The sequence below is a fragment of the Oncorhynchus mykiss genome, chromosome 13 (assembly GCF_013265735.2).
Source record: "Oncorhynchus mykiss isolate Arlee chromosome 13, USDA_OmykA_1.1, whole genome shotgun sequence".
Classification (NCBI taxonomy): Eukaryota; Metazoa; Chordata; class Actinopteri; order Salmoniformes; family Salmonidae; genus Oncorhynchus; species Oncorhynchus mykiss.
This window is the reverse complement of record NC_048577.1, coordinates 59,270,103-59,293,044: the sequence shown is the minus strand read 5'-3', so window position 1 is coordinate 59,293,044 and position 22,942 is coordinate 59,270,103. Positions and strand designations below refer to the sequence as shown.

The 22,942-nt window shown below is 52.0% G+C and overlaps 2 protein-coding genes across 5 annotated transcripts in view; both read left to right on the top strand.

Annotated features, from left to right (window-relative positions):
* Window positions 1-3,794, top strand: part of LOC110485268 (histone lysine acetyltransferase CREBBP) — a 91,650-nt gene extending 87,856 nt beyond the window's left edge. For all 4 annotated transcript variants that reach the window (XM_036941746.1, XM_036941744.1, XM_036941745.1 and 1 more), the window contains exon 31: window positions 388-3,794. In XM_036941746.1, coding sequence (XP_036797641.1) covers window positions 388-2,793 — 2,406 coding nt within the window. In that variant the 3' untranslated portion in view covers window positions 2,794-3,794. The remainder of the gene's footprint in view (window positions 1-387) is intronic.
* A 405-nt stretch (window positions 3,795-4,199) lies between these two features.
* Window positions 4,200-22,448, top strand: LOC110485272 (heat shock protein 75 kDa, mitochondrial-like). Its single transcript, XM_036941747.1, has 18 exons — window positions 4,200-4,420; window positions 4,953-5,210; window positions 5,439-5,521; window positions 5,694-5,834; window positions 6,683-6,754; window positions 8,013-8,173; window positions 9,041-9,150; window positions 9,328-9,401; window positions 9,799-9,954; window positions 10,215-10,335; window positions 10,510-10,579; window positions 10,776-10,923; window positions 16,128-16,313; window positions 16,557-16,695; window positions 19,772-19,857; window positions 20,280-20,425; window positions 20,597-20,669; window positions 21,342-22,448. The coding sequence occupies exons 1-18, from the start codon at window positions 4,303-4,305 to the stop codon at window positions 21,441-21,443; spliced, it is 2,244 nt and encodes a 747-aa protein (XP_036797642.1). The 5' UTR covers window positions 4,200-4,302; the 3' UTR covers window positions 21,444-22,448.
* The last annotated feature ends 494 nt before the right edge of the window (window positions 22,449-22,942 follow it).

Genomic DNA, 22,942 nt, shown 5'->3' with positions numbered 1-22,942 from the left:
TGAGCTGTTATTGGCCCGAGAGGTTTGGAATGCTTTTTCTTATTAATCTATTAACTCATTTACCGCCTGGTGATGTCACCATGGAAGGCCAAAACTCCATCCCACCAAAACAGGCAGAAATGTCAGGTGGTCTTTTCAAACCGCTCTTAATAGGGGCGTTATCCTAATTTGAACAATTTCACAGTTTTATTCCAACCTCATAATGTGGAAATCCATAAAACAGGAAAATCACCTTTTTGACAGCGCTGGACCTTCAATACATTTTGTGATTAAACGTCATCACATTTGTAACAAGTTGGTGCAGGTATGTGTGTGTGGGGCTGGGAGTGTGTAACCATAGAAACATTATGAGTGGAACTGTGATATGTGGTGTTTTCTCTCTCGCAGGACTTTGACCTATGCATCAACTGCTACGCTGCCAAGGGCCACGAGCACAAGATGGTTAAGTGGGGCCTCGGGCTGGACGACGACAGCAACGGAGCGGGCGGTGCCGGGGGCGAGGCCTCCCAGAGTCCCCAAGAATCCCGCCGCCTCTCCATCCAACGCTGCATCCAGTCCCTGGTCCACGCCTGTCAGTGCCGCAACGCCAACTGCTCGCTGCCCTCCTGCCAGAAGATGAAGCGCGTGGTGCAGCACACCAAAGGTTGCAAGAGGAAGACCAACGGCGGCTGCCCCGTGTGCAAGCAGCTCATCGCCCTGTGCTGCTACCACGCCAAACACTGCCAGGAGAACAAGTGTCCCGTGCCCTTCTGTCTGAACATCAAGCACAAGCTGAGGCAGCAGCAGCTCCAGCACCGCTTACAACAGGCTCAGATGATGAGGAGAAGAATGGCCACTATGGCCGGGCGTGGAATGGCACCTCAGAGCCTGCCGTCGCCACCTACCTCAGCCACCCCCGGCACCCCCACCTCGGGCGGACAGACCCCCAGCACACCCACCCACACCCCCCAGGCCTCCTTACCCATCAGCCAGCCCCAGCAGCAGCCGCCCCCCAACGTGACAGCCGGCATGGCCCAGCAACAACCCGGCTTTCCCAACAACGGGCGCACCAGCCAGCCGCCAACGCCGGTTCCACAAGGGGGAAAGCCGGGGCCCCAGTCTTCCCCCCTACATCAGGTGCAGTCGCCCCTGCCCAACATACCCAACATGACCCCCCAACAACAACAGATTCCCCAACAACAACAACCGTCCCCGCAGGCCGCTCTGAAGATGGCCCAGCACATAAAGATGGTGGCCAAGGCCAAGCAGCAGCAGCAGCAACAACAGAACTACAACATGAACATGCCCAACGGTGTGCCCATGAACCACCCCCGCATGGTGGGGCCTATGCAAGGCCAGATGGGGCCAGGGCAGATGCAGCAGATGATGGGGCCCCGGGGCCCCCAAGTGATGCAGGCCATGCAGCAGAGCCAGTGGGGCCCCCAGGGGGGGATGCAGCAGAACCCCCTCCAGAACCCCCAAGCGGTCCAACAACAGCAGCAAGGCCTACCCCAGCAAGGTGGCCCCATGGCCCCCCAACAGGCTCAGGGAAACTCCACTCAGTTGATGCAGCAGCGGCCCATGATGCAGCAGCAGCCCGGCCTTCAGATGCCCCCGGGGGTCCACATGCCCCCCCCGGGGCCCCCTCAGCAGCAGAGCATGACGCCACAGCAACAAGGGGGCATCGCCCCCAATGCCCTGCAGGACCTCCTGAGGACCCTCAAGTCGCCCAGCTCTCCCCAGCAGCAGCAGCAGGTGCTCAACATCCTCAAGTCCAACCCCCACCTCATGGCCGCCTTCATCAAGCAACGCACGGCCAAGTACCAGGCAAGCCAACTACCGGGCCAGCAGCAGCAGCAGAACCCCCAACAACAACAACAGCAGAACCCCCAGGCGATCCTGGGAGGCCAGGCTGGGATGCAGGCCATGGCTGCTGCCATGCAGGCTGGGGCAGTGCAGCAGAGGCCGGGGGTGGGCATGCCCCCCCAGCAGCAGCAGCAGCCTGGCCCTCAGCAGGTTGGTGGCCCCCAGGGTATGGCCGCCATGGGCCCACAGGGACAACAGCTGATGAACGCCGCCGCACACAACGGCAACCCCCAGCTCTACCGCAGGCAGCTGCTCCGGATGCAACAGATGCAGCAGCAGCAGCAGCAGCAACAACAACAACAGCAAGGAGCCATGCCCCAGGGCCTTCCAGGCCAGTTCCCCCAGCAGCAGGGAGGAGCAGCCAGCTACTCCCAGCTCCGCATGCAGCAGCAGAGGGCCATGCAGCTCCCCCCCATGGCCCAGATGGGGCAGCCCGGCATGGGCATGGACGGGCCCCAGGCCCAAAACCTCCTCCAGCAGAGGATGCTCCAGCAGCAACAGCAACAGCAGATGCTGAAGCAGCAGATGGGCTCTCCAGCCCAGGCCAACTCCATGAGCCCCCAGCCCCACATGCTCCAAGGACAGCCTCAGGGAGGAGCTCACCTGCCTGGCCAGGCGATGGGCAACGCCCTAGGCAATCAGGTTAGGTCTCCAGCCCCGGTGCAGTCGCCCCACCCTCCCTCACAGCAGCCCCCACATTCCAGCCCCTCCCCCCGGTTACAGCCCCATCCTTCACCCCAGCACGCCAACCTCCACTCCGGCTCACCCCACCCCAGTCTGGGCGGCCTCATGCCAGGCTCCATGGACCAGGGACACATGGGCACGCCCGAGCAGAGCGCCATGCTCCCGCAGCTCAACACGCCCAGCCGTGGCAGGCTTAGCAATGACTTGAATATGGTGGGCGACACCACAGGAGACACACTCGAGAAGTTTGTTGAAGGATTGTAGCATTTTGTGACGAGACTTGTTTGGTTTTCTCGGTTTTCCACAAATAACTTTTTGTACTGACTGCTATGTAAAGAGATGAGGCCTAAGGACTGTGAACCTTTCCTTAAACCAAGGGACTGCTATTTCTTCCAACAAAACGGAGGAATTTGAATAATTATTGCTGTTTAAAGAGGAGAATGGGGGGAAAAAAACACATATTTTGAGGTTCAGACCAGCCATGAAAATAATTTTGTTTTAATTTGTATTATTATTTGTTTTATGTCTCTGGTATGTACTTTTTTTAATGACACCTTCTCAAAACGAGTCTTTTCATTTTATTTTTCAATGTTTTTATTTTGTACCTTTGCAAAAAAAAATCATAGCGTTTTTGTGTTGAGAAGATTGTAAAATAATCTTGTCTGAACTTTTTGTGCCAGGTTTTGCATCTTTGCTCCCTCTTCATTCCTGGCTAATTTATTATTATAATGTACCATTTTTCAGAAAAGGGCACATGCCTTTAGGTGAGACTTATTTTCTTTCCGTACTGCAGAAGAGTCCTTGTGGGATATTCATGTATTTGTATAGAGCTAGGAACTATCGCACACCCAAACACCACGTTCAGGTGTGAACAACTGACTCTCTCAAATGCTCCTTCATCCACAGCTGCCGGAATGTTCCTTTTCTACTGGCTTGGAACCAGTATCTCTGTCCTCCAGATGTTGGACATCTTTGTTTCTTTGTTTATCCTTCAATCTGAAGTCTTGATCCCCTCCCCGGGCTTAACTGTGGCGTGGGTTTGTACCTTTTGGACTGCTTGCTGTGATTGGAGAGCGTTCTGTGCATCTTTTTTCCTCTTGCATTAAACTTGAATTGAGGTGAAACTGTTCACTGTTGTAAATCATGCAGGTTGACAATGTAAATATGCAGAAAAAGAAGAATGAATCACTGTACAAACTGGTTAAAAATGACTCATTTCGTACTTATATACCATATTGTTAAATAAACTGTGTGCAAACAGACAACAATGGTGTTTGTATATTTTACATGTATTGTGTGCATGGCGATGGTGCAACTTAATGTACTTCAGCATCATGTAACGGTTTACCAAAACATGACTTGATTACTTACAGCAAAACGTGCCATATTGGTGGTTGCAGATATACTGTAAAATAATTGATTGCTGCACAGTTAACCCCTAACAGTATACACAACAATGACCTTCAATCAAAGGTAAATATTGGGACGTTTGGAATTAACAACTTTAAACATGTTTTTCTGTCTTGCATTGTAGATTTGTCTTAATGCAAATGTAGCTTATGCTGGGAATGTTTTTTTTCATTTGCACCAAAGTCTTCTGTCTAATTCCCGTATTTTCATTTATTTCTCACATCTCTCTAAGCAGGCAATATGCTAGTAGCTTGAATTACGTAATCTTTGTGCGACTGTGAGAGGTCCTACTTGTGCTTGCAGTTGTCGCACTTCTGTTTAACGTGTGTTGAATAGGTCAAACGACCTCTTGCTCTGTCAAAGATGTCTCGGTGCCTGAAATTGTTCAAATTCGCTTTGGGTTCTTCTCGAAGGGCCAACTCCAGGCTCCTGTCTTCTGGACGAGGATTGGGTAGTAGGACTGTAGGACCATTCAGTGAAGGTAAGCCGCTCGCCAACGTTAGTTCGCTAGCTAAAGCACTGCAGTTATATGAGCTAACTAACGTTAGCGTGCTCTGCCTGACGTTATATTACACAAGATCACTCACTCCCTGTCATATGCAACATGAAGTTGTCGACGACTGTGGAATGCGGTGTTTATTGACAAATGTGTCTTAACTAGCCATCCAACTATTTTTGTTTGAGCTAGCTAGCATATTTTGATATTTGGCATCTGGTGAATGAATTACATATGTGACCGGACCATTGTATATAAATATGGGGACAGTTGCATGTCTGCCCCGTACCGCAGCACAGACGACCAGTATCTTTACCAAGGATAATCAAATCAAATGTATAAGGATGTATCCTTGACCTAACCTACTTCATTGTAAACTTGCATTCATGTTGCATCAGATAAATCCAAGACAAGGACGTTCTAAAAGTGAACCATGACCACTGACACTCAATGCGTTTGAATATTCAATATGATGATTGCATGACCTCGCACACCACCTATCCCCTCCTGTCAACAGATGCCCATGTCAGGCAGCAGCAGAAACAATGGTCCAGAAGTGGCATGTGGAACCCCAGCCTTGGTCTCACCCAGTGTTCCTACTACAGCACCAAGGAAGCTGAGAGAGTCCCTCAGGATACAGACAAGGATCTAGAAGCTGAGAAAGCTCCTGCGACAGAGAAGGTTGAGGAAGTAGAGAATATTCAAGAGGCAGAGGATAAAGCTCCCGAAGAAGAACCCCTGCACACAATCATCCAAGACACAGAGAATGTCCAAGGTGATATGTTTTCTGACCTCAGACCTGTTAGCTAACATTCTCAGTTTTGTGCTATAACAATTGAAACTTCAACATCACTAGCCAGTGATTGTCATAGTATTATGATTTGGCAACATTAATGGACACTGGATAGTTGTATGTGTAGCTTATGATATACTTTAGTCCACATCCTGTGTCCTTAGCATGCTAAACTAATGAAGTTAACCGTTTTCAATCTGATTTGTCCAGGCACCTTTTCCAAGCATGAGTTCCAGGCTGAGACCAAGAAACTCTTGGACATTGTTGCTAGATCTCTGTACTCTGAGAAGGAGGTGAGGGGTGGTCTGACCAGTCACAGCAACTTGAGAACTGATTTGAATGCATATAAATGACTAACTGATGGACCAGTGATAATGTGCTTGCTGTATCTAGCTAGGTATTTCAGGAACCTTACGCTAAGATATTCTGTGTTTTTAACCTTTTCCATCCTGGCCCATTGCTCAGGTGTTCATCCGTGAGCTGATCTCCAATGGCAGTGACGCCCTGGAGAAGCTGCGCCACAAGCTGATAACGGGAGGGGGAGACACGGCCCCCATGGAGATCCACCTACAGACGGACCAGGCCAAGGGCACCTTCACCATCCAGGTACGCCCAAACCAGGACGAGGGACTAGGGTTGCTGTGGTAACTGCTAACATGCTTTAAAGAGTTTATTTACATTTTTATCCTATTTTTCTTGGAATTATTTTAGTCATGAATCATCGTCAAATGCTAATTTGATTGACTTAAAATGCACATAATCACTGTTAGATGTTTCTGTTCATTTCAAAGTTCTGTATAGCACAGTCTGCCACCTGGTGGATGAAACAGAACTTGCACAGTTATAAAACTTGCTGGCTGTAGTTCTGACAGCTGACTGTAGTTCTGACAGCTGGCTGTAGTTCTGACAGCTGGCTGTAGCTCTGACAGCTGGCTGTAGCTCTGACAGCTGGCTGTAGCTCTGACAGCTGGCTGTAGCTCTGACAGCTGGCTGTAGCTCTGACAGCTGGCTGTAGCTCTGACAGCTGTCTGTAGCTCTGACAGCTGGCTGTAGCTCTGACAGCTGGCTGTAGTTCTGACAGCTGACTGTAGCTCTGACAGCTGGCTGTAGCTCTGACAGCTGGCTGTAGTTCTGACAGCTGGCTGTAGTTCTGACAGCTGGCTGTAGTTCTGACAGCTGGCTGTAGCTCTGACAGCTGACTGTAGTTCTGACAGCTGGCTGTAGTTCTGACAGCTGGCTGTAGCTCTGACAGCTGGCTGTAGCTCTGACAGCTGGCTGTAGCTCTGACAGCTGGCTGTAGCTCTGACAGCTGGCTGTAGCTCTGACAGCTGGCTGTAGCTCTGACAGCTGGCTGTAGTTCCAAAGATAAGGAGGAAGGTATTACAGAATGGTCCTTTGCTCTTGGTGATGGCTTAACAGCAGCGTATTTATCATAGTATACCTTCCTCTTTTAGGACACAGGAGTTGGGATGAACCAAGAGGAGCTGGTGGCCAACCTGGGGACTATCGCTCGTTCTGGATCCAAGGTAAACCTTGCTCCCTTATCTTTGTTACATCTCTTACATTTCCCCATTATCTGCCTTCCCATTTCATTCATGTTTTAATTCCAATGACTTGAGGAATATTCAAAAAATCAATTATGGGCCTGTGATAATACCAGTATCACAATATTCTTTCCATGGCAAAAATGAAAACATGAAGCAGGCAACTCTTTGGTCCTTTTAAAAACCTGCTGTATGTAAAATATTGTGCCTTAGCTTGTAAAATAATGACATGACTCTGGATGACAGCGTACTGTTTGTTTCCAACAGTAGGGCTGTTTTCATAAAGAAATGAAATTCAATTTGTGGATTGTTTCTTTGCCACGTTACCAATGAGTGGTCACCATCTCTGTAACGATCTCTGGTATCTCTGGTATCGTCCCTCCCCAAATTCATCGTAATCTATTTACCTACCTCATCCCCATACTGTTTATATTTATTTACTTTTCTGCTCTTTTGCACACCAGTATCTCTACCTGCACATGATCATTTATCACTCCAGTGTTAATCTGCTAAATTGTAATTATTCGTCCTACCTCCTCATGCCTTTTGCACACAATGTATATAGACTCTTTTTTTTTTTCTACTGTGTTATTGACTTGTTTATTGTTTACTCCATGTGTAACTCTGTGTTGTTGTTTGTGTCGAACTGCTTTGCTTTATCTTGGCCAGGTCGCAGTTGTAAATGAGAACTTGTTCTCAACTGTCCTACCTGGTTAAATAAAGGTGTTCTCAACTAGCCTACCTGGTTAAATAAAGGTGTTCTCAACTAGCCTACCTGGTTAAATAAAGGTGTTCTCAACTGGCCTACCTGGTTAAATAAAGGTGTTCTCAACTAGCCTACCTGGTTAAATAAAGGTATTCTCAACTGGCCTACCTGGTTAAATAAAGGTGTTCTCAACTGGCCTACCTGGTTAAATAAAGGTGTTCTCAACTAGCCTACCTGGTTAAATAAAGGTGTTCTCAACTGGCCTACCTGGTTAAATAAAGGTGTTCTCAACTGGCCTACCTGGTTAAATAAAGGTGTTCTCAACTAGCCTACCTGGTTAAATAAAGGTGTTCTCAACTGTCCTACCTGGTTAAATAAAACTATAAAAAATAAATCTACAATCTCATTCAATTACAATGTCAGGGCCTAAGCTTTCTCATTTCATCAATTTGCTCACATTTGTTGGTGTCTCTTTTCCATTCATTCACATTTTACCCCTGCTTCCTCTTTCTATCCCCCATCCCTTCTTCCTAGGCTTTCCTGGAGTCCCTGCAGAGCCAGGCGGAGGCCAGCAGCTCCATCATTGGTCAGTTTGGTGTGGGCTTCTACTCTGCCTTCATGGTGGCTGACCGTGTGGACGTCTACTCTCAGTCAGCCGAGCCCAGCAGCCCCGGATACAAGTGGTCCTCTGATGGGTAGGAGAGGAGGGAGGGTTGGAGAGGGGAGGAATTTGATCAGTGTGAAAAGAGGAAGGGATGGTAAGAAAGAGGAGGGAGAGAAGGATGGAGAGGTGACAGGTATGTTGATGGATTGTGCGAGAATATGGTGTGATAGCGAGGTATGTCTTAGTAACACATTTGAATATGTTTAATGTAAAAGATATGAACCACAGTGTGTGATCTCTGTGCTCCCCAGGTCTGGAGTGTTTAATGTAAAAGATATGAACCACAGTGTGTGATCTCTGTGCTCCCCAGGTCTGGAGTGTTTGATGTAAAGATATGAACCACAGTGTGTGATCTCTGTGCTCCCCAGGTCTGGAGTGTTTGATGTAAAAGATATGGACCACAGTGTGTGATCTCTGTGCTCCCCAGGTCTGGAGTGTTTGATGTAAAAGATATGAACCACAGTGTGTGATCTCTGTGCTCCCCAGGTCTGGAGTGTTTGATGTAAAAGATATGAACCACAGTGTGTGATCTCTGTGCTCCCCAGGTCTGGAGTGTTTGATGTAAAAGATATGAACCACAGTGTGTGATCTCTGTGCTCCCCAGGTCTGGAGTGTTTGATGTAAAAGATATGAACCACAGTGTGTGATCTCTGTGCTCCCCAGGTCTGGAGTGTTTGATGTAAAAGATATGAACCACAGTGTGTGATCTCTGTGCTCCCCAGGTCTGGAGTGTTTGATGTAAAGGTGATGGACCACAGTGTGTGATCTCTGTGCTCCCCAGGTCTGGAGTGTTTGATGTAAAGGTGATGGACCACAGTGTGTGATCTCTGTGCTCCCCAGGTCTGGAGTGTTTAATGTAAAGATATGAACCACAGTGTGTGATCTCTGTGCTCCCCAGGTCTGGAGTGTTTGAGATAGCTGAGGCAAGTGGGGTCAGACCAGGCACTAAGATAGTGCTGCATCTCAAGGATGACTGCAAGGAGTTCTCTGCTGAGGACAGAGTCAAAGGTATGGACCATACAAGACCCCTTTGATAACTGTACTGTCTTTTATAGACATTCCACATATATAGTAGACATTCAACATGCATAATCGTTCCTGTAAGATTCATGTCAGGGTCTGTGTCAGGCTGGGAGGCTTGCTGCTTGTCCAGGCAGGACTAACCGATGTCATATGTTGTTGCAGAGGTGGTGACCAAATACAGCAACTTTGTCAGTTTCCCCGTCTTCCTGAACGGACGACGACTCAACACTCTCCAGGTGAGCACCTGGCCCACTCTTCTGGTTCTATCAACTTCTTACAGGGTTGAGATGGACCACAGCGATTGCTTTTCATTGGACCACTGATTGTTATGGCTTAATGTCCTTCATGGGGTTGTTAGTGAGGATTAGTTGAATTGCTGGACTTATCGATGGGATTCTAATAGAGGGAATCAACTTATCTGGAAAAGTCAAGAGACAAACTGATTGACACATTAATTGGCCCTGACAACTTATTGGTTCTCAAAACTTGTTGGACTGATTCCCAGTTATTAGTCCTATTTTGTAGTGTAGTGTGTGTCTGCCTGCCTGTCTGTGCAGTGAGTGTGTGTACCTGCCTGCCTGCATGCTCTGTGTGTAACAGTGTATCCATCCGGTATATTAACGTCCCTCCCAGGCCCTGTGGATGATGGAACCCAAGTCCATCAGTGAGTGGCAGCACGAGGAGTTCTACCGTTACGTGGCTCAGTCGTACGACAAGCCCCGCTACACACTGCACTACCGCGCTGACGCCCCCGTCAACATCCGCTCCATCTTCTACGTCCCAGACGTGGTGAGGAGAGGGGGGGATCTTGGGGGTTGGGAGCAGAGGGCTAGCATGGGCTGGGGATAGAGGGTTAGGGAGCACTTGGGCACCAAGGGTGTGACTGGGGAGAGGAAGGGAGCAAACATACTTGTTGAGGAAAAGAGAAACTAATAAGTGATGTTAAATGAGATCTTTCTGAGGTCAAGGCTCTGTGACAGTTGTAAATGTGGACGTCCTGGTATGTTCACGACTGCCTGTAATATTACTGTGTGTCAATGTGTGAGCAGAAGCCGTCCATGTTTGACGTGAGCAGAGAGATGGGCTCCAGTGTGGCTCTGTACAGCAGGAAGGTTCTCATCCAGACCAAGGCCACTGAAATCCTGCCCAAGTGGCTACGCTTCCTTAGAGGTCAGTCTTTACTCAGTACCTCCTCAGCTGTGCCCATCTTAATGTCTCCCTTCATCTTTCCCCTCACATCTGCCCTCTGGTGTGTTTCCTTGTCTGTCTCTTTCCGGATCCTTTGTTGATTGTAGATGCTAGTAGTGTTACAGTATAACAGTGTGTATGTATTTGTGTATACAGGTGTGGTGGACAGTGAGGATATCCCATTGAACCTGAGCAGAGAGCTGCTGCAGGAGAGCACCCTCATCAGGTGAGACTGGAGCCCTACAACATCAGCTCTTTCCAGACAATGACACTGCTATGTCAAGTCTGTTGTACACATCACCCCTCTTTTAATAGTGTCTTTCTACTCCTTCTCCCTTACATCCACGGCTCTCACTCCCTTTTATTCTCTCATGATCTCCGTTTCTCTCCCTGCCATGCTTTCCATCTCTCTCTCTCTACAGGAAGCTGAGGGACGTTCTACAGCAGCGTATCATTAAGTTCCTGATGGACCAGAGTAAGAAGGAACCTGAGAAATACGCCAAGTTCTTTGAGGACTACGGCCTGTTCATCCGGGAGGGTATCGTCACCACGCAGGAGCAGGACGTCAGGGTGAGACTGGGGGGCTGGGACAGGAGGACGTCAGGGTGAGACTGGGGGGCTGGGACAGGGGAGAGCAGGACGTCAGGGTGAGACTGGGGGGCTGGGACAGGAGGACGTCAGGGTGAGACTGGGGGGCTGGGACAGGGGAGAGCAGGACGTCAGGGTGAGACTGGGGGGCTGGGACAGGGGAGAGCAGGACGTCAGGGTGGGGCTGGGACAGGGGAGAGCAGGACGTCAGGGTGAGACTGGGGGGCTGGGACCGGGGAGAGCAGGACGTCAGGGTGGGGCTGGGACAGGGGAGAGCATGACGTCAGGGTGAGACTGGGGGGCTGGGACAGGGGAGAGCAGGACGTCAGGGTGGGGCTGGGACAGGGGAGAGCAGGACGTCAGGGTGAGACTGGGGGGCTGGGACACGGGAGAGCAGGACGTCAGGGTGGGGCTGGGACAGGGGAGAGCAGGACGTCAGGGTGAGACTGGGGGGCTGGGACAGGGGAGAGCAGGACGTCAGGGTGAGACTGGGGGGCTGGGACAGGGGAGAGCAGGACGTCAGGGTGAGACTGGGGGGCTGGGACAGGGGAGAGCAGGACGTCAGGGGGAGGCTGGGGGGCTGGGACAGGGGGGAGCAGGACGTCAGGGTGAGACGGGGGCTGGGACAGGGGAGAGCAGGACGTCAGGGTGAGACTGGGGGGCTGGGACAGGGGAGAGCAGGACGTCAGGGGGAGGCTGGGGGGCTGGGACAGGGGAGAGCAGGATGTCAGGGTGAGACTGGGGGGCTGGGACAGGGGAGAGCATGACGTCAGGGTGAGGCTGGGGGGCTGGGACAGGGGAGAGCATGACGTCAGGGTGAGGCTGGGGGGCTGGGACAGGGGAGAGCATGACGTCAGGGTGGGGCTGGGACAGGGGAGAGCATGACGTCAGGGTGAGGCTGGGGGGCTGGGACAGGGGAGAGCATGACGTCAGGGTGAGACTGGGACAGGGGAGAGCATGACGTCAGGGTGAGGCTGGGGGGCTGGGACAGGGGAGAGCATGACGTCAGGGTGAGACTGGGACAGGGGAGAGCAGGACGTCAGGGTGAGGCTGGGGGGCTGGGACAGGGGAGAGCATGACGTCAGGGTGAGACTGGGGGGCTGGGACAGGAGGACGTCAGGGTGAGACTGGGACAGGGGAGAGCAGGACGTCAGGGTGAGACTGGGGGGCTGGGACAGGGGAGAGCATGACGTCAGGGTGAGACTGGGGGGCTGGGACAGGGGAGAGCATGACGTCAGGGTGAGACTGGGACAGGGGAGAGCATGACGTCAGGGTGAGACTGGGACAGGGGAGAGCAGGACGTCAGGGTGAGACTGGGGGGCTGGGACAGGGGAGAGCATGACGTCAGGGTGAGACTGGGACAGGGGAGAGCATGACGTCAGGGTGAGACTGGGGGGCTGGGACAGGGGAGAGCATGACGTCAGGGTGAGACTGGGACAGGGGAGAGCATGACGTCAGGGTGAGACTGGGACAGGGGAGAGCATGACGTCAGGGTGAGACTGGGGGGCTGGGACAGGGGAGAGCAGGACGTCAGGGTGAGACTGGGGGGCTGGGACAGGGGAGAGCATGACGTCAGGGTGAGACTGGGACAGGGGAGAGCATGACGTCAGGGTGAGACTGGGACAGGGGAGAGCATGACGTCAGGGTGAGACTGGGACAGGGGAGAGCATGACGTCAGGGTGAGACTGGGACAGGGGAGAGCATGACGTCAGGGTGAGACTGGGGGGCTGGGACGGGAGAGCAGGACGTCAGGGTGAGACTGGGGGGCTGGGACAGGGGAGAGCAGGACGTCAGGGTGAGACTGGGGGGCTGGGACAGGGGAGAGCAGGACGTCAGGGTGAGACTGGGGGGCTGGGACAGGGGAGAGCATGACGTCAGGGTGAGACTGGGGGGCTGGGACAGGGGAGAGCATGACGTCAGGGTGAGACTGGGGGGCTGGGACAGGGGAGAGCAGGACGTCAGGGTGAGGCTGGGGGGCTGGGACAGGGGAGAGCAGGACGTCAGGTTGAGGCTGGGGGGCTGGGACAGGGGAGAGCAGGACGTCAGGGTGAGACTGGGGGGCTGGGACAGGGGAGAGCAGGACGTCAGGGTGAGGCTGGGACAGGGGAGAGCAGGACGTCAGGGTGAGGCTGGGGGGCTGGGACAGGGCAGAGCAGGACGTCAGGGTGAGACTGGGGGGCTGGGACAGGGGAGAGCATGACGTCAGGGTGAGACTGGGACAGGGGAGAGCATGACGTCAGGGTGAGACTGGGGGGCTGGGACAGGGGAGAGCATGACGTCAGGGTGAGACTGGGGGGCTGGGACAGGGGAGAGCATGACGTCAGGGTGAGACTGGGGGGCTGGGACAGGGGAGAGCATGACGTCAGGGTGAGACTGGGGGGCTGGGACAGGGGAGAGCAGGACGTCAGGGTGAGACTGGGGGGCTGGGACAGGGGAGAGCATGACGTCAGGGTGAGACTGGGGGGCTGGGACAGGGGAGAGCAGGACGTCAGGGTGAGACTGGGGGGCTGGGACAGGGGAGAGCATGACGTCAGGGTGAGACTGGGGGGCTGGGACAGGGGAGAGCAGGACGTCAGGGTGAGGCTGGGGGGCTGGGACAGGGGAGAGCAGGACGTCAGGGGGAGGCTGGGGGGCTGGGACAGGGGAGAGCAGGACGTCAGGGTGAGACTGGGGGGCTGGGACAGGGGAGAGCATGACGTCAGGGTGAGACTGGGACAGGGGAGAGCATGACGTCAGGGTGAGACTGGGACAGGGGAGAGCATGACGTCAGGGTGAGACTGGGGGGCTGGGACAGGGGAGAGCATGACGTCAGGGTGAGACTGGGACAGGGGAGAGCATGACGTCAGGGTGAGACTGGGACAGGGGAGAGCATGACGTCAGGGTGAGACTGGGGGGCTGGGACAGGGGAGAGCATTACGTCAGGGTGAGACTGGGGGGCTGGGACAGGGGAGAGCATGACGTCAGGGTGAGACTGGGGGGCTGGGACAGGGGAGAGCAGGACGTCAGGGTGAGACTGGGGGGCTGGGACAGGGGAGAGCAGGACGTCAGGGTGAGACTGGGGGGCTGGGACAGGGGAGAGCATGACGTCAGGGTGAGACTGGGGGGCTGGGACAGGGGAGAGCATGACGTCAGGGTGAGACTGGGGGGCTGGGACAGGGGAGAGCAGGACGTCAGGGTGAGACTGGGACAGGGGAGAGCATGACGTCAGGGTGAGACTGGTACAGGGGAGAGCATGACGTCAGGGTGAGACTGGGGGGCTGGGACAGGGGAGAGCATGACGTCAGGGTGAGACTGGGGGGCTGGGACGGGAGAGCATGACGTCAGGGTGAGACTGGGACAGGGGAGAGCATGACGTCAGGGTGAGACTGGGGGGCTGGGACAGGGGAGAGCATGACGTCAGGGTGAGACTGGGGGGCTGGGACAGGGGAGAGCATGACGTCAGGGTGAGACTGGGGGGCTGGGACAGGGGAGAGCAGGACGTCAGGGTGAGACTGGGACAGGGGAGAGCATGACGTCAGGGTGAGACTGGGACAGGGGAGAGCATGACGTCAGGGTGAGACTGGGGGGCTGGGACAGGGGAGAGCATGACGTCAGGGTGAGACTGGGGGGCTGGGACAGGGGAGAGCATGACGTCAGGGTGAGACTGGGGGGCTGGGACAGGGGAGAGCAGGACGTCAGGGTGAGGCTGGGGGGCTGGGACAGGGGAGAGCAGGACGTCAGGGTGAGGCTGGGGGGCTGGGACAGGGGAGAGCAGGACGTCAGGGGGAGGCTGGGGGGCTGGGACAGGGGAGAGCAGGACGTCAGGGTGAGGCTGGGGGGCTGGGACAGGGGAGAGCAGGACGTCAGGGTGAGGCTGGGGGCTGGGACAGGGGAGAGCAGGACGTCAGGGTGAGGCTGGGGGCTGGGACAGGGGAGAGCACGACGTCAGGGTGAGGCTGGGGGGCTGGGACAGGGGAGAGCAGGACGTCAGGGTGAGGCTGGGACAGGGGAGAGCAGGACGTCAGGGTGAGGCTGGGACAGGGGAGAGCAGGACGTCAGGGTGAGGCTGGGTCAGGGGAGAGCAGGACGTCAGGGTGAGGCTGGGACAGGGGAGAGCAGGACGTCAGGGTGAAGCTGGGGGGCTGGGACAGGGGAGAGCAGGACGTCAGGGTGAGACTGGGACAGGGGAGAGCAGGACGTCAGGGTGAGACTGAGGGACTGGGACAGGGGAGAGCAGGACGTCAGGGTGAGGCTGGGGAGCTGGGACGGGAGAGCAGGACGTCAGGGTGAGGCTGGGGGGCTGAGACGGGAGAGCAGGACGTCAGGGTGAGACTGGGGGGCTGGGACAGGGGAGAGCAGGACGTCAGGGTGAGACTGGGGGGCTGAGATAGGGGAGAGCTGGACGAGACTGGGGGGCTGGGACAGGGGAGAGCAGGACGAGACTGGGGGGCTGGGACAGGGGAGAGCAGGACGTCAGGGTGAGACTGGGACAGGGGAGAGCAGGACGTCAGGGTGAGACTGGGGGGCTGAGATAGGGGAGAGCTGGACGTCAGGGTGAGACTGGGACAGGGGAGAGCAGGACGAGACTGGGGGGCTGGGACAGGGGAGAGCAGGACGAGACTGGGGGGCTGGGACAAGGGAGAGCAGGACGTCAGGGTGAGACTGGGGGACTGGGACAGGGGAGAGCAGGACGTCAGGGTGAGACTGGGACAGGGGAGAGCAGGACGAGACTGGGGGGCTGAGACAGGGGAGAGCAGGACAAGACTGGGGGGCTGGGACAGGGGAGAGCAGGACGTCAGGGTGAGACTGGGGGACTGGGACAGGGGAGAGCAGGACGTCAGGGTGAGACGGGGACAGGGGAGAGCAGGACGTCAGGGTGAGACTGGGACAGGGGAGAGCAGGACGTCAGGGTGAGACTGGGACAGGGGAGAGCAGGACGTCAGGGTGAGACTGGGACAGGGGAGAGCAGGACGTCAGGGTGAGACTGGGACAGGGGAGAGCAGGACGTCAGGGTGAGACTGGGACAGGGGAGAGCTGGGGTGGAGGAATGGAGGTGTGAAGAATAGAAAAAATGGTATGTGTGTAGGTTTTTTGGGGAAGGGAGCAAGAGGATCATGTCCTAGGAATCAGAAATGTGAATTATGTCAGTCATGTCCCACACTCATTATCACTCAGTCCTTTCTGTCTCTCTCGCTGTCTTTGTACAGGAGGACATCGGCAAGCTGTTGAGGTTTGAGTCTTCAGTGCTACCCGCGGGCCAGCAGACCAACCTGAAGGAGTACGGCTCCCGTATGAAGGCTGGGACACGTAACATCTACTACCTGTGTGCCCCAAACCGACACCTGGCTGAACACTCCCCCTACTTTGAGGCCATGAAGCAGAAAGACATGGAGGTGAGTTGTTTTCAGATAGCCTGCTACCAGATCTGTTGTCTGTCTTGCTAACTTCTATGAGCATTGTCATGTCAAACAACGACCACAGATCTGGGACCAGGCTAGTTTTCAGATGGGAATATAAGACAGAAGTGATGGTGGAGGATAATGTCTGTCACTTCATCAGTGGTGGGCAGGATTTCATCATTACTCCCTCTAGTTGTTGTCAGTCTGTTTTCTTTCTCTCCTTTTCTTTGTCTCCAGGTGCTGTTCTGCTATGAGCAGTTTGACGAGCTCACCCTCCTGCACCTCAGAGAGTTTGACAAGAAGAAGCTGATCTCTGTGGAAACAGACATTGTGGTGGACCACTACAAGGAGGAGAAGTACCAGGACAGCAAGCCTGGTAAGACCCATCTCTCTCTGACCATGTCACTGAATGCTGCGGGAATTTACATTCGAGGGGAAATCCTTGCTTCCACTTATGTCACATTTTCACCTGATCATGGATATCAATAACCAGATTTCCTTCCAACCTGTTAATGTGAGTGAAGTTCGTCGGATAAAACATGTCATGACAGGCCTGAGGGAAACAGCTAATTTGTCAGTAAACTTTCCAAATGTCGACAAAACAAAATATGATGGACAATGTGGGATATTTTTGTGTCTGTAAAATTAATTATGTGGGAAATGCCGGTTGATACGCTTTTATGTGTAAGTATTGTGTGGTCCTCTCACTAGGACTGGGGAAAGCCCTCAGTTCATTAGGCTTCAGATGGAGGTTATGAAGAACTTCACTAGGACTGGGGAAAGCCCTCAGTTCATTAGGCTTCAGATGGAGGTTATGAAGAACTTCACTAGGACTGGAGAAAGCATGCAGTTCATTAGGCTTCAGGTGGAGGTTATGAAGAACTTCACTAGGACTGGGGAAAGCCCTCAGTTCATTAGGCTTCAGATGGAGGTTATGAAGAACTTCACTAGGACTGGAGAAAGCATGCAGTTCATTAGGCTTCAGGTGGAGGTTATGAAGAACTTCACTAGGACTGGAGAAAGCATGCAGTTCATTAGGCTTCAGGTGGAGGTTATGAAGAACTTCACTAGGACTGGGGAAAGCCCTCAGTTCATTAGGCTTCAGATGGAGGTTATGAAGAACTTCACTAGGACTGGAGAAAGCATGCAGTTCATTAGGCTTCAGGTGGAGGTTATGAAGAACTTCACTAGGACTGGAGAAAGCATGCAGTTCATTAGGCTTCAGGTGGAGGTTATGAAGAACTTCACTAGGACTGGGGAAAGCCCTCAGTTCATTAGGCTTCAGATGGAGGTTATGAAGAACTTCACTAGGACTGGGGAAAGCCCTCAGTTCATTAGGCTTCAGATGGAGGTTATGAAGAACTTCACTAGGACTGGGGAAAGCATGCAGTTCATTAGGCTTCAGATGGAGGTTATGAAGAACTTCACTAGGACTGGGGAAAGCATGCAGTTCATTAGGCTTCAGGTGGAGGTTATGAAGAACTTCACTAGGACTGGGGAAAGCCCTCAGTTCATTAGGCTTCAGGTGGAGGTTATGAAGAACTTCACTAGGACTGGAGAAAGCATGCAGTTCATTAGGCTTCAGATGGAGGTTATGAAGAACTTCACTAGGACTGGGGAAAGCATGCAGTTCATTAGGCTTCAGGTGGAGGTTATGAAGAACTTCACTAGGACTGGAGAAAGCATGCAGTTCATTAGGCTTCAGATGGAGGTTATGAAGAACTTCACTAGGACTGGGGAAAGCCCTCAGTTCATTAGGCTTCAGGTGGAGGTTATGAAGAACTTAGGGTGATGAAAGTGCACAGTGATCTTGACGCTCCTTTCCAATAAATCTCCAGGGTCTGATTCTGGTGACATGTTGTTTGATGCTTGGCTGCCGTTTGACGACAAAAAGTAATTTATCTCTTTTGCCCGTAATAATGTCATGTAGGCTACACCAGCACTGTTTCTGCCAGCTGTTGGCTGGAGCGCCCTGCTACACCAGAGTGGACACACTCTCTATTTAACGTGTTGTGAGAGAACCCTCAGTACTGTTGACAATAGAAACCCATTTAACTTTGTATTTTTTATTCAGTAAAAAAATGCAAAAGGTATTTTATGTACATTACGTCATCACACACAGACTTTTGTCCCTACAAGTGACTGATGAAAACACATCTCTGGTGGGACAACACACATCTCTGGTGGGACAACACACATCTCTGGTGGGACAACACACATCTCTGGTGGGACAACACACATCTCTGGTGGGACAACACACATCTCTGGTGGGACAACACTCATCTCTGGTGGGACAACACTCATCTCTGGTGGGACAACACACATCTCTGGTGGGACAACACATCTCTGGTGGGACAACACATCTCTGGTGGGACAACACATCTCTGGTGGGACAACACATCTCTGGTGGGACAACACATCTCTGGTGGGAAAACACACATCTCTGGTGGGACAACACACATCTCTGGTGGGACAACACACATCTCTGGTGGGACAACACACATCTCTGGTGGGACAACACACATCTCTGGTGGGACAACACACATCTCTGGTGGGACAACACACATCTCTGGTGGGACAACACACATCTCTGGTGGGACAACACACATCTCTGGTGGGGTGGGACAACACACATCTCTGGTGGGACAACACACATCAACACACATCTCTGGTGGGACAACACACATCTCTGGTGGGACAACACACATCTCTGGTGGGGTGGGACAACACACATCTCTGGTGGGGTGGGACAACACACATCTCTGGTGGGGTGGGACAACACACATCTCTGGTGGGGTGGGACAACACACATCTCTGGTGGGACAACACACATCTCTGGTGGGGTGGGACAACACACATCTCTGGTGGGGTGGGACAACACACATCTCTGGTGGGACAACACACATCTCTGGTGGGACAACACACATCTCTGGTGGGACAACACACATCTCTGGTGGGACAACACACATCTCTGGTGGGACAACACACATCTCTGGTGGGACAACACATCTCTGGTGGGAAAACACACATCTCTGGTGGGACAACACACATCTCTGGTGGGACAACACACATCTCTGGTGGGACAACACACATCTCTGGTGGGACAACACACATCTCTGGTGGGACAACACACATCTCTGGTGGGACAACACACATCTCTGGTGGGACAACACACATCTCTGGTGGGACAACACACATCTCTGGTGGGACAACACACATCTCTGGTGGGACAACACACATCTCTGGTGGGACAACACACATCTCTGGTGGGACAACACACAGGTTTTTATGCAGATTTTGTCTCCAATTGGATGGAATCCTGGCTAATGGGAGACAAAGTGAAATCTGCCTCTTAGCCTCCAACCACAGAGCTAATCTAGGAGTTAACCTAGCGTCAGACAGCAATATGAAGTACTCTAAAACTAACTCTGTGTTCTCTCCTGTGTCTATAGCCTCTGAGCGTCTGACAGAGGAGCAGACTGAGGACCTGATCTCCTGGATGAGGAACAATCTGGGAAACAGAGTCACCAACATCAAGGTACTGTTACCCTACCATCACTATCTACACTATTCAACATCAATGGAACTGTTACCCTACCATCACTATCTACACTAGTCACCAACATCACGGTACTGTTACCCTACCATCACTATCTACACTAGTCACCAACATCAAGGTACTGTTACCCTACCATCACTATCTACACTAGTCACCAACATCAAGGTACTGTTACCCTACCATCACTATCTACACTAGTTCCATTACCCTGATCACTATAACCCAGTGGGGAACGGTCCAGGGCCTCTTCCGTGGTCTTGTGTGACTGATTTGATCCAGCCTATATATACAGTAACTACTGGCTAACTGGACTTTGGTACCGTATGTAAGAATCAGTCCATTTGTAAGATTTCCTTTGTCTGTGACTGCTCATTCTTCAACTTTGACCCCCTGACCTCCAGGTGACCCCTCGTCTGGACACCCACCCAGCCATGATCACGGTGCTGGAGATGGGTGCCGCACGCCACTTCCTGCGTACCCAGCAGATGGCCCGCAGCACAGAGGAGAGGGCCCAGATACTGCAGCCCACCCTGGAGATCAACGCTGGGTACAGGAGGGGGGATGGATCTCTAAATCGAGGCGTTTTATGCAAATCCATAAGTTTCAAGTTTTATTTGTCACATGCACAAGTGAAATGCTTAACTTGTCAGCAGTATTCAATGTCAAAATAGTATTGTGTTGATTTGTGCTTGTCTCCTGCTCTACCTTTCCTCTGTAGTCATGACCTCATCAAGAAGATGCACTCACTGAAGGAGTCCGACTCTGCACTCGCACAACTGCTGCTGGAGCAGGTAGAGTACACTATCCTGGGTCACACTATCCTGGGTCACACTATCCTGGGTCACACTATCCTGGGTCACACTATCCTGGGTCACACTATCCTGGGTCACACTATCCTGGGTCACACTATCCTGGGTCACACTATCCTGGGTCACACTATCCTGGATCACACTATCCTGGATCACACGATCCTGGATCACACGATCCTGGGTCACACTATCCTGGATCACACGATCCTGGGTCACACGATCCTGGGTCACACGATCCTGGGTCACACGATCCTGGGTCACACGATCCTGGGTCACACTCCCTACACTTTGGGGTCTGAAGCCATATCAAGCTGGGACCAGGGTTTGGGCCCATTCCATTTACAGTGTAATTTCAGTTTACTTCCTGAATTGTACTGAATTGAAATGGAATTTACCCTCAACACTGGTTGAGACACAAACATTATCAGCACTTTAAAAAACATGGTAGTTAGATTCTCTGGAAATGGGGCTCTTCGGGACATTCATAGTTCTCTGAGCTTAATGGCAATCTGTTTCACTCTTATTTGTGTCAGTTTCATTCTCATACCTGTTGTGTTCGGACTCCTAGATGTCAAACTAAGATGAATCCTTGAGACGGTGGTATTAGACCAGTCTTGCATGTGTCTCTAACCCCTTCTGATCCTTGACCTCAAGATCTACGACAACGCCATGATCGCAGCGGGCCTCAACGACGACCCCCGACCCATGATCGCCCGCCTCAACAACCTGCTGACCAGAGCGCTGGAGAAACACTGAGACGTCACGGCCGTCAACTGTAGGGCCGATACACTACAGTCACTGCCTGGTTTAACTCCCCATCTCCCCAACCAACTGTCCTACTGGTCAGGTAGGCCCTACATAGACACGTGACCTGGCTCTACATGCTGCAGATACTACCCCCATCAACAACACACGGCTCTGGTGGCCTTTCCACATTCAGGCCTGCCCATCTGTACCCCAGAAAAGTCCCTTCAATACCAACGGACTGTTGGAGGAGAGCAGGGAGGCTTCGGCCTGCTCAGAGACCTGAAAATGGAGTAGACGGACACGACTCAAACTGTGGATGTGTGTGTTGCTCGGACTCTCCAGCAGTGTTGACTCATGTTGTGTGTGATGACCCAGATATTTATCAGACTGTGTCATGAGCAGAGTGGAAACCCCAGATCTGAAGAATGGGTTAGGGCTTTGTAAAGGACGTCTTATTGACATTGGGACTGGTGTAATGATCGTACACATTTCCATGACGTGCAGACTTCCTAGATGACCGTTCAATACAATTGTTACTGTTGGCCCTCTTTTTTTCTTCCTATTTTAGTGTTTGTCATCTTGATTCGTGTTCCACATTTTTTTTTGTACCATTGCTTTGTTAGGTGATATTTTCCTCCCAGCTATTCCTCAGATATAATGGTTGGCAATCCCAATATTAGAGCCATAGATTCCTGTCCTTCAGAGAATAGTATTCAAACTGACTGTAAAGACTTATTTTACAATTAGATGTGTTGCTGGGAGAAATTTGAACGAGATTGTATATTACCATCTGTGTGGAATTTGACAAATGTCTTAATTCGGTGCTCCATCCAATATTATTAGTTATCCATCCAATATTATTAGTTATATATCCAATATTATTAGTTATCCATCCAATTGTTTTTTTGTACCTGTTAACAAAGGCTGACATCGAAGAAAGAGCGCGTCTAATACTCCGATTGTAACGTATGATACTGATGTATTGTGAATAAAAGCCATTTACTGAACCCTGTGGATTGACCTCTAGAGGCCTGTTTATACCTGGTGCTAACATGCGTAATGCGTCCTGTAGTCAGGCACACGGTCTAGCTGGATGTCTCGTGTAAACAGATGTTTTATGCAACCATTTAAGGCTGGGATTCAATCCATTCTGTATTATAGCACACATTTTCCAGGTCATTTCTGATTGAGTCTGCAGAGATGACTGTAAATGCGCTATCTGTGGACGTAGAGGAAAATGCCTTTAAAAGCTGAATTGGTGGCTGTCCAGCCTGCTGCTCTATGGAGTGAATGTATCTAAAAATATCACACTCAAATAAGAGGGACCAGGAAAAATACATTTTAATACCAAGTGTAGATGAGGCAAAGCTTCATCAGATAGTGATGGGATCTACACCCTTGCCGAAGCACTTTCTCAAAAAATGTCCATCCACTTTCTCAAAAAATGCTTCGGCAAGATTAAAACCTGTGACACCTCTTGTTTTTTCACATATTTAAAGGTAGCACAC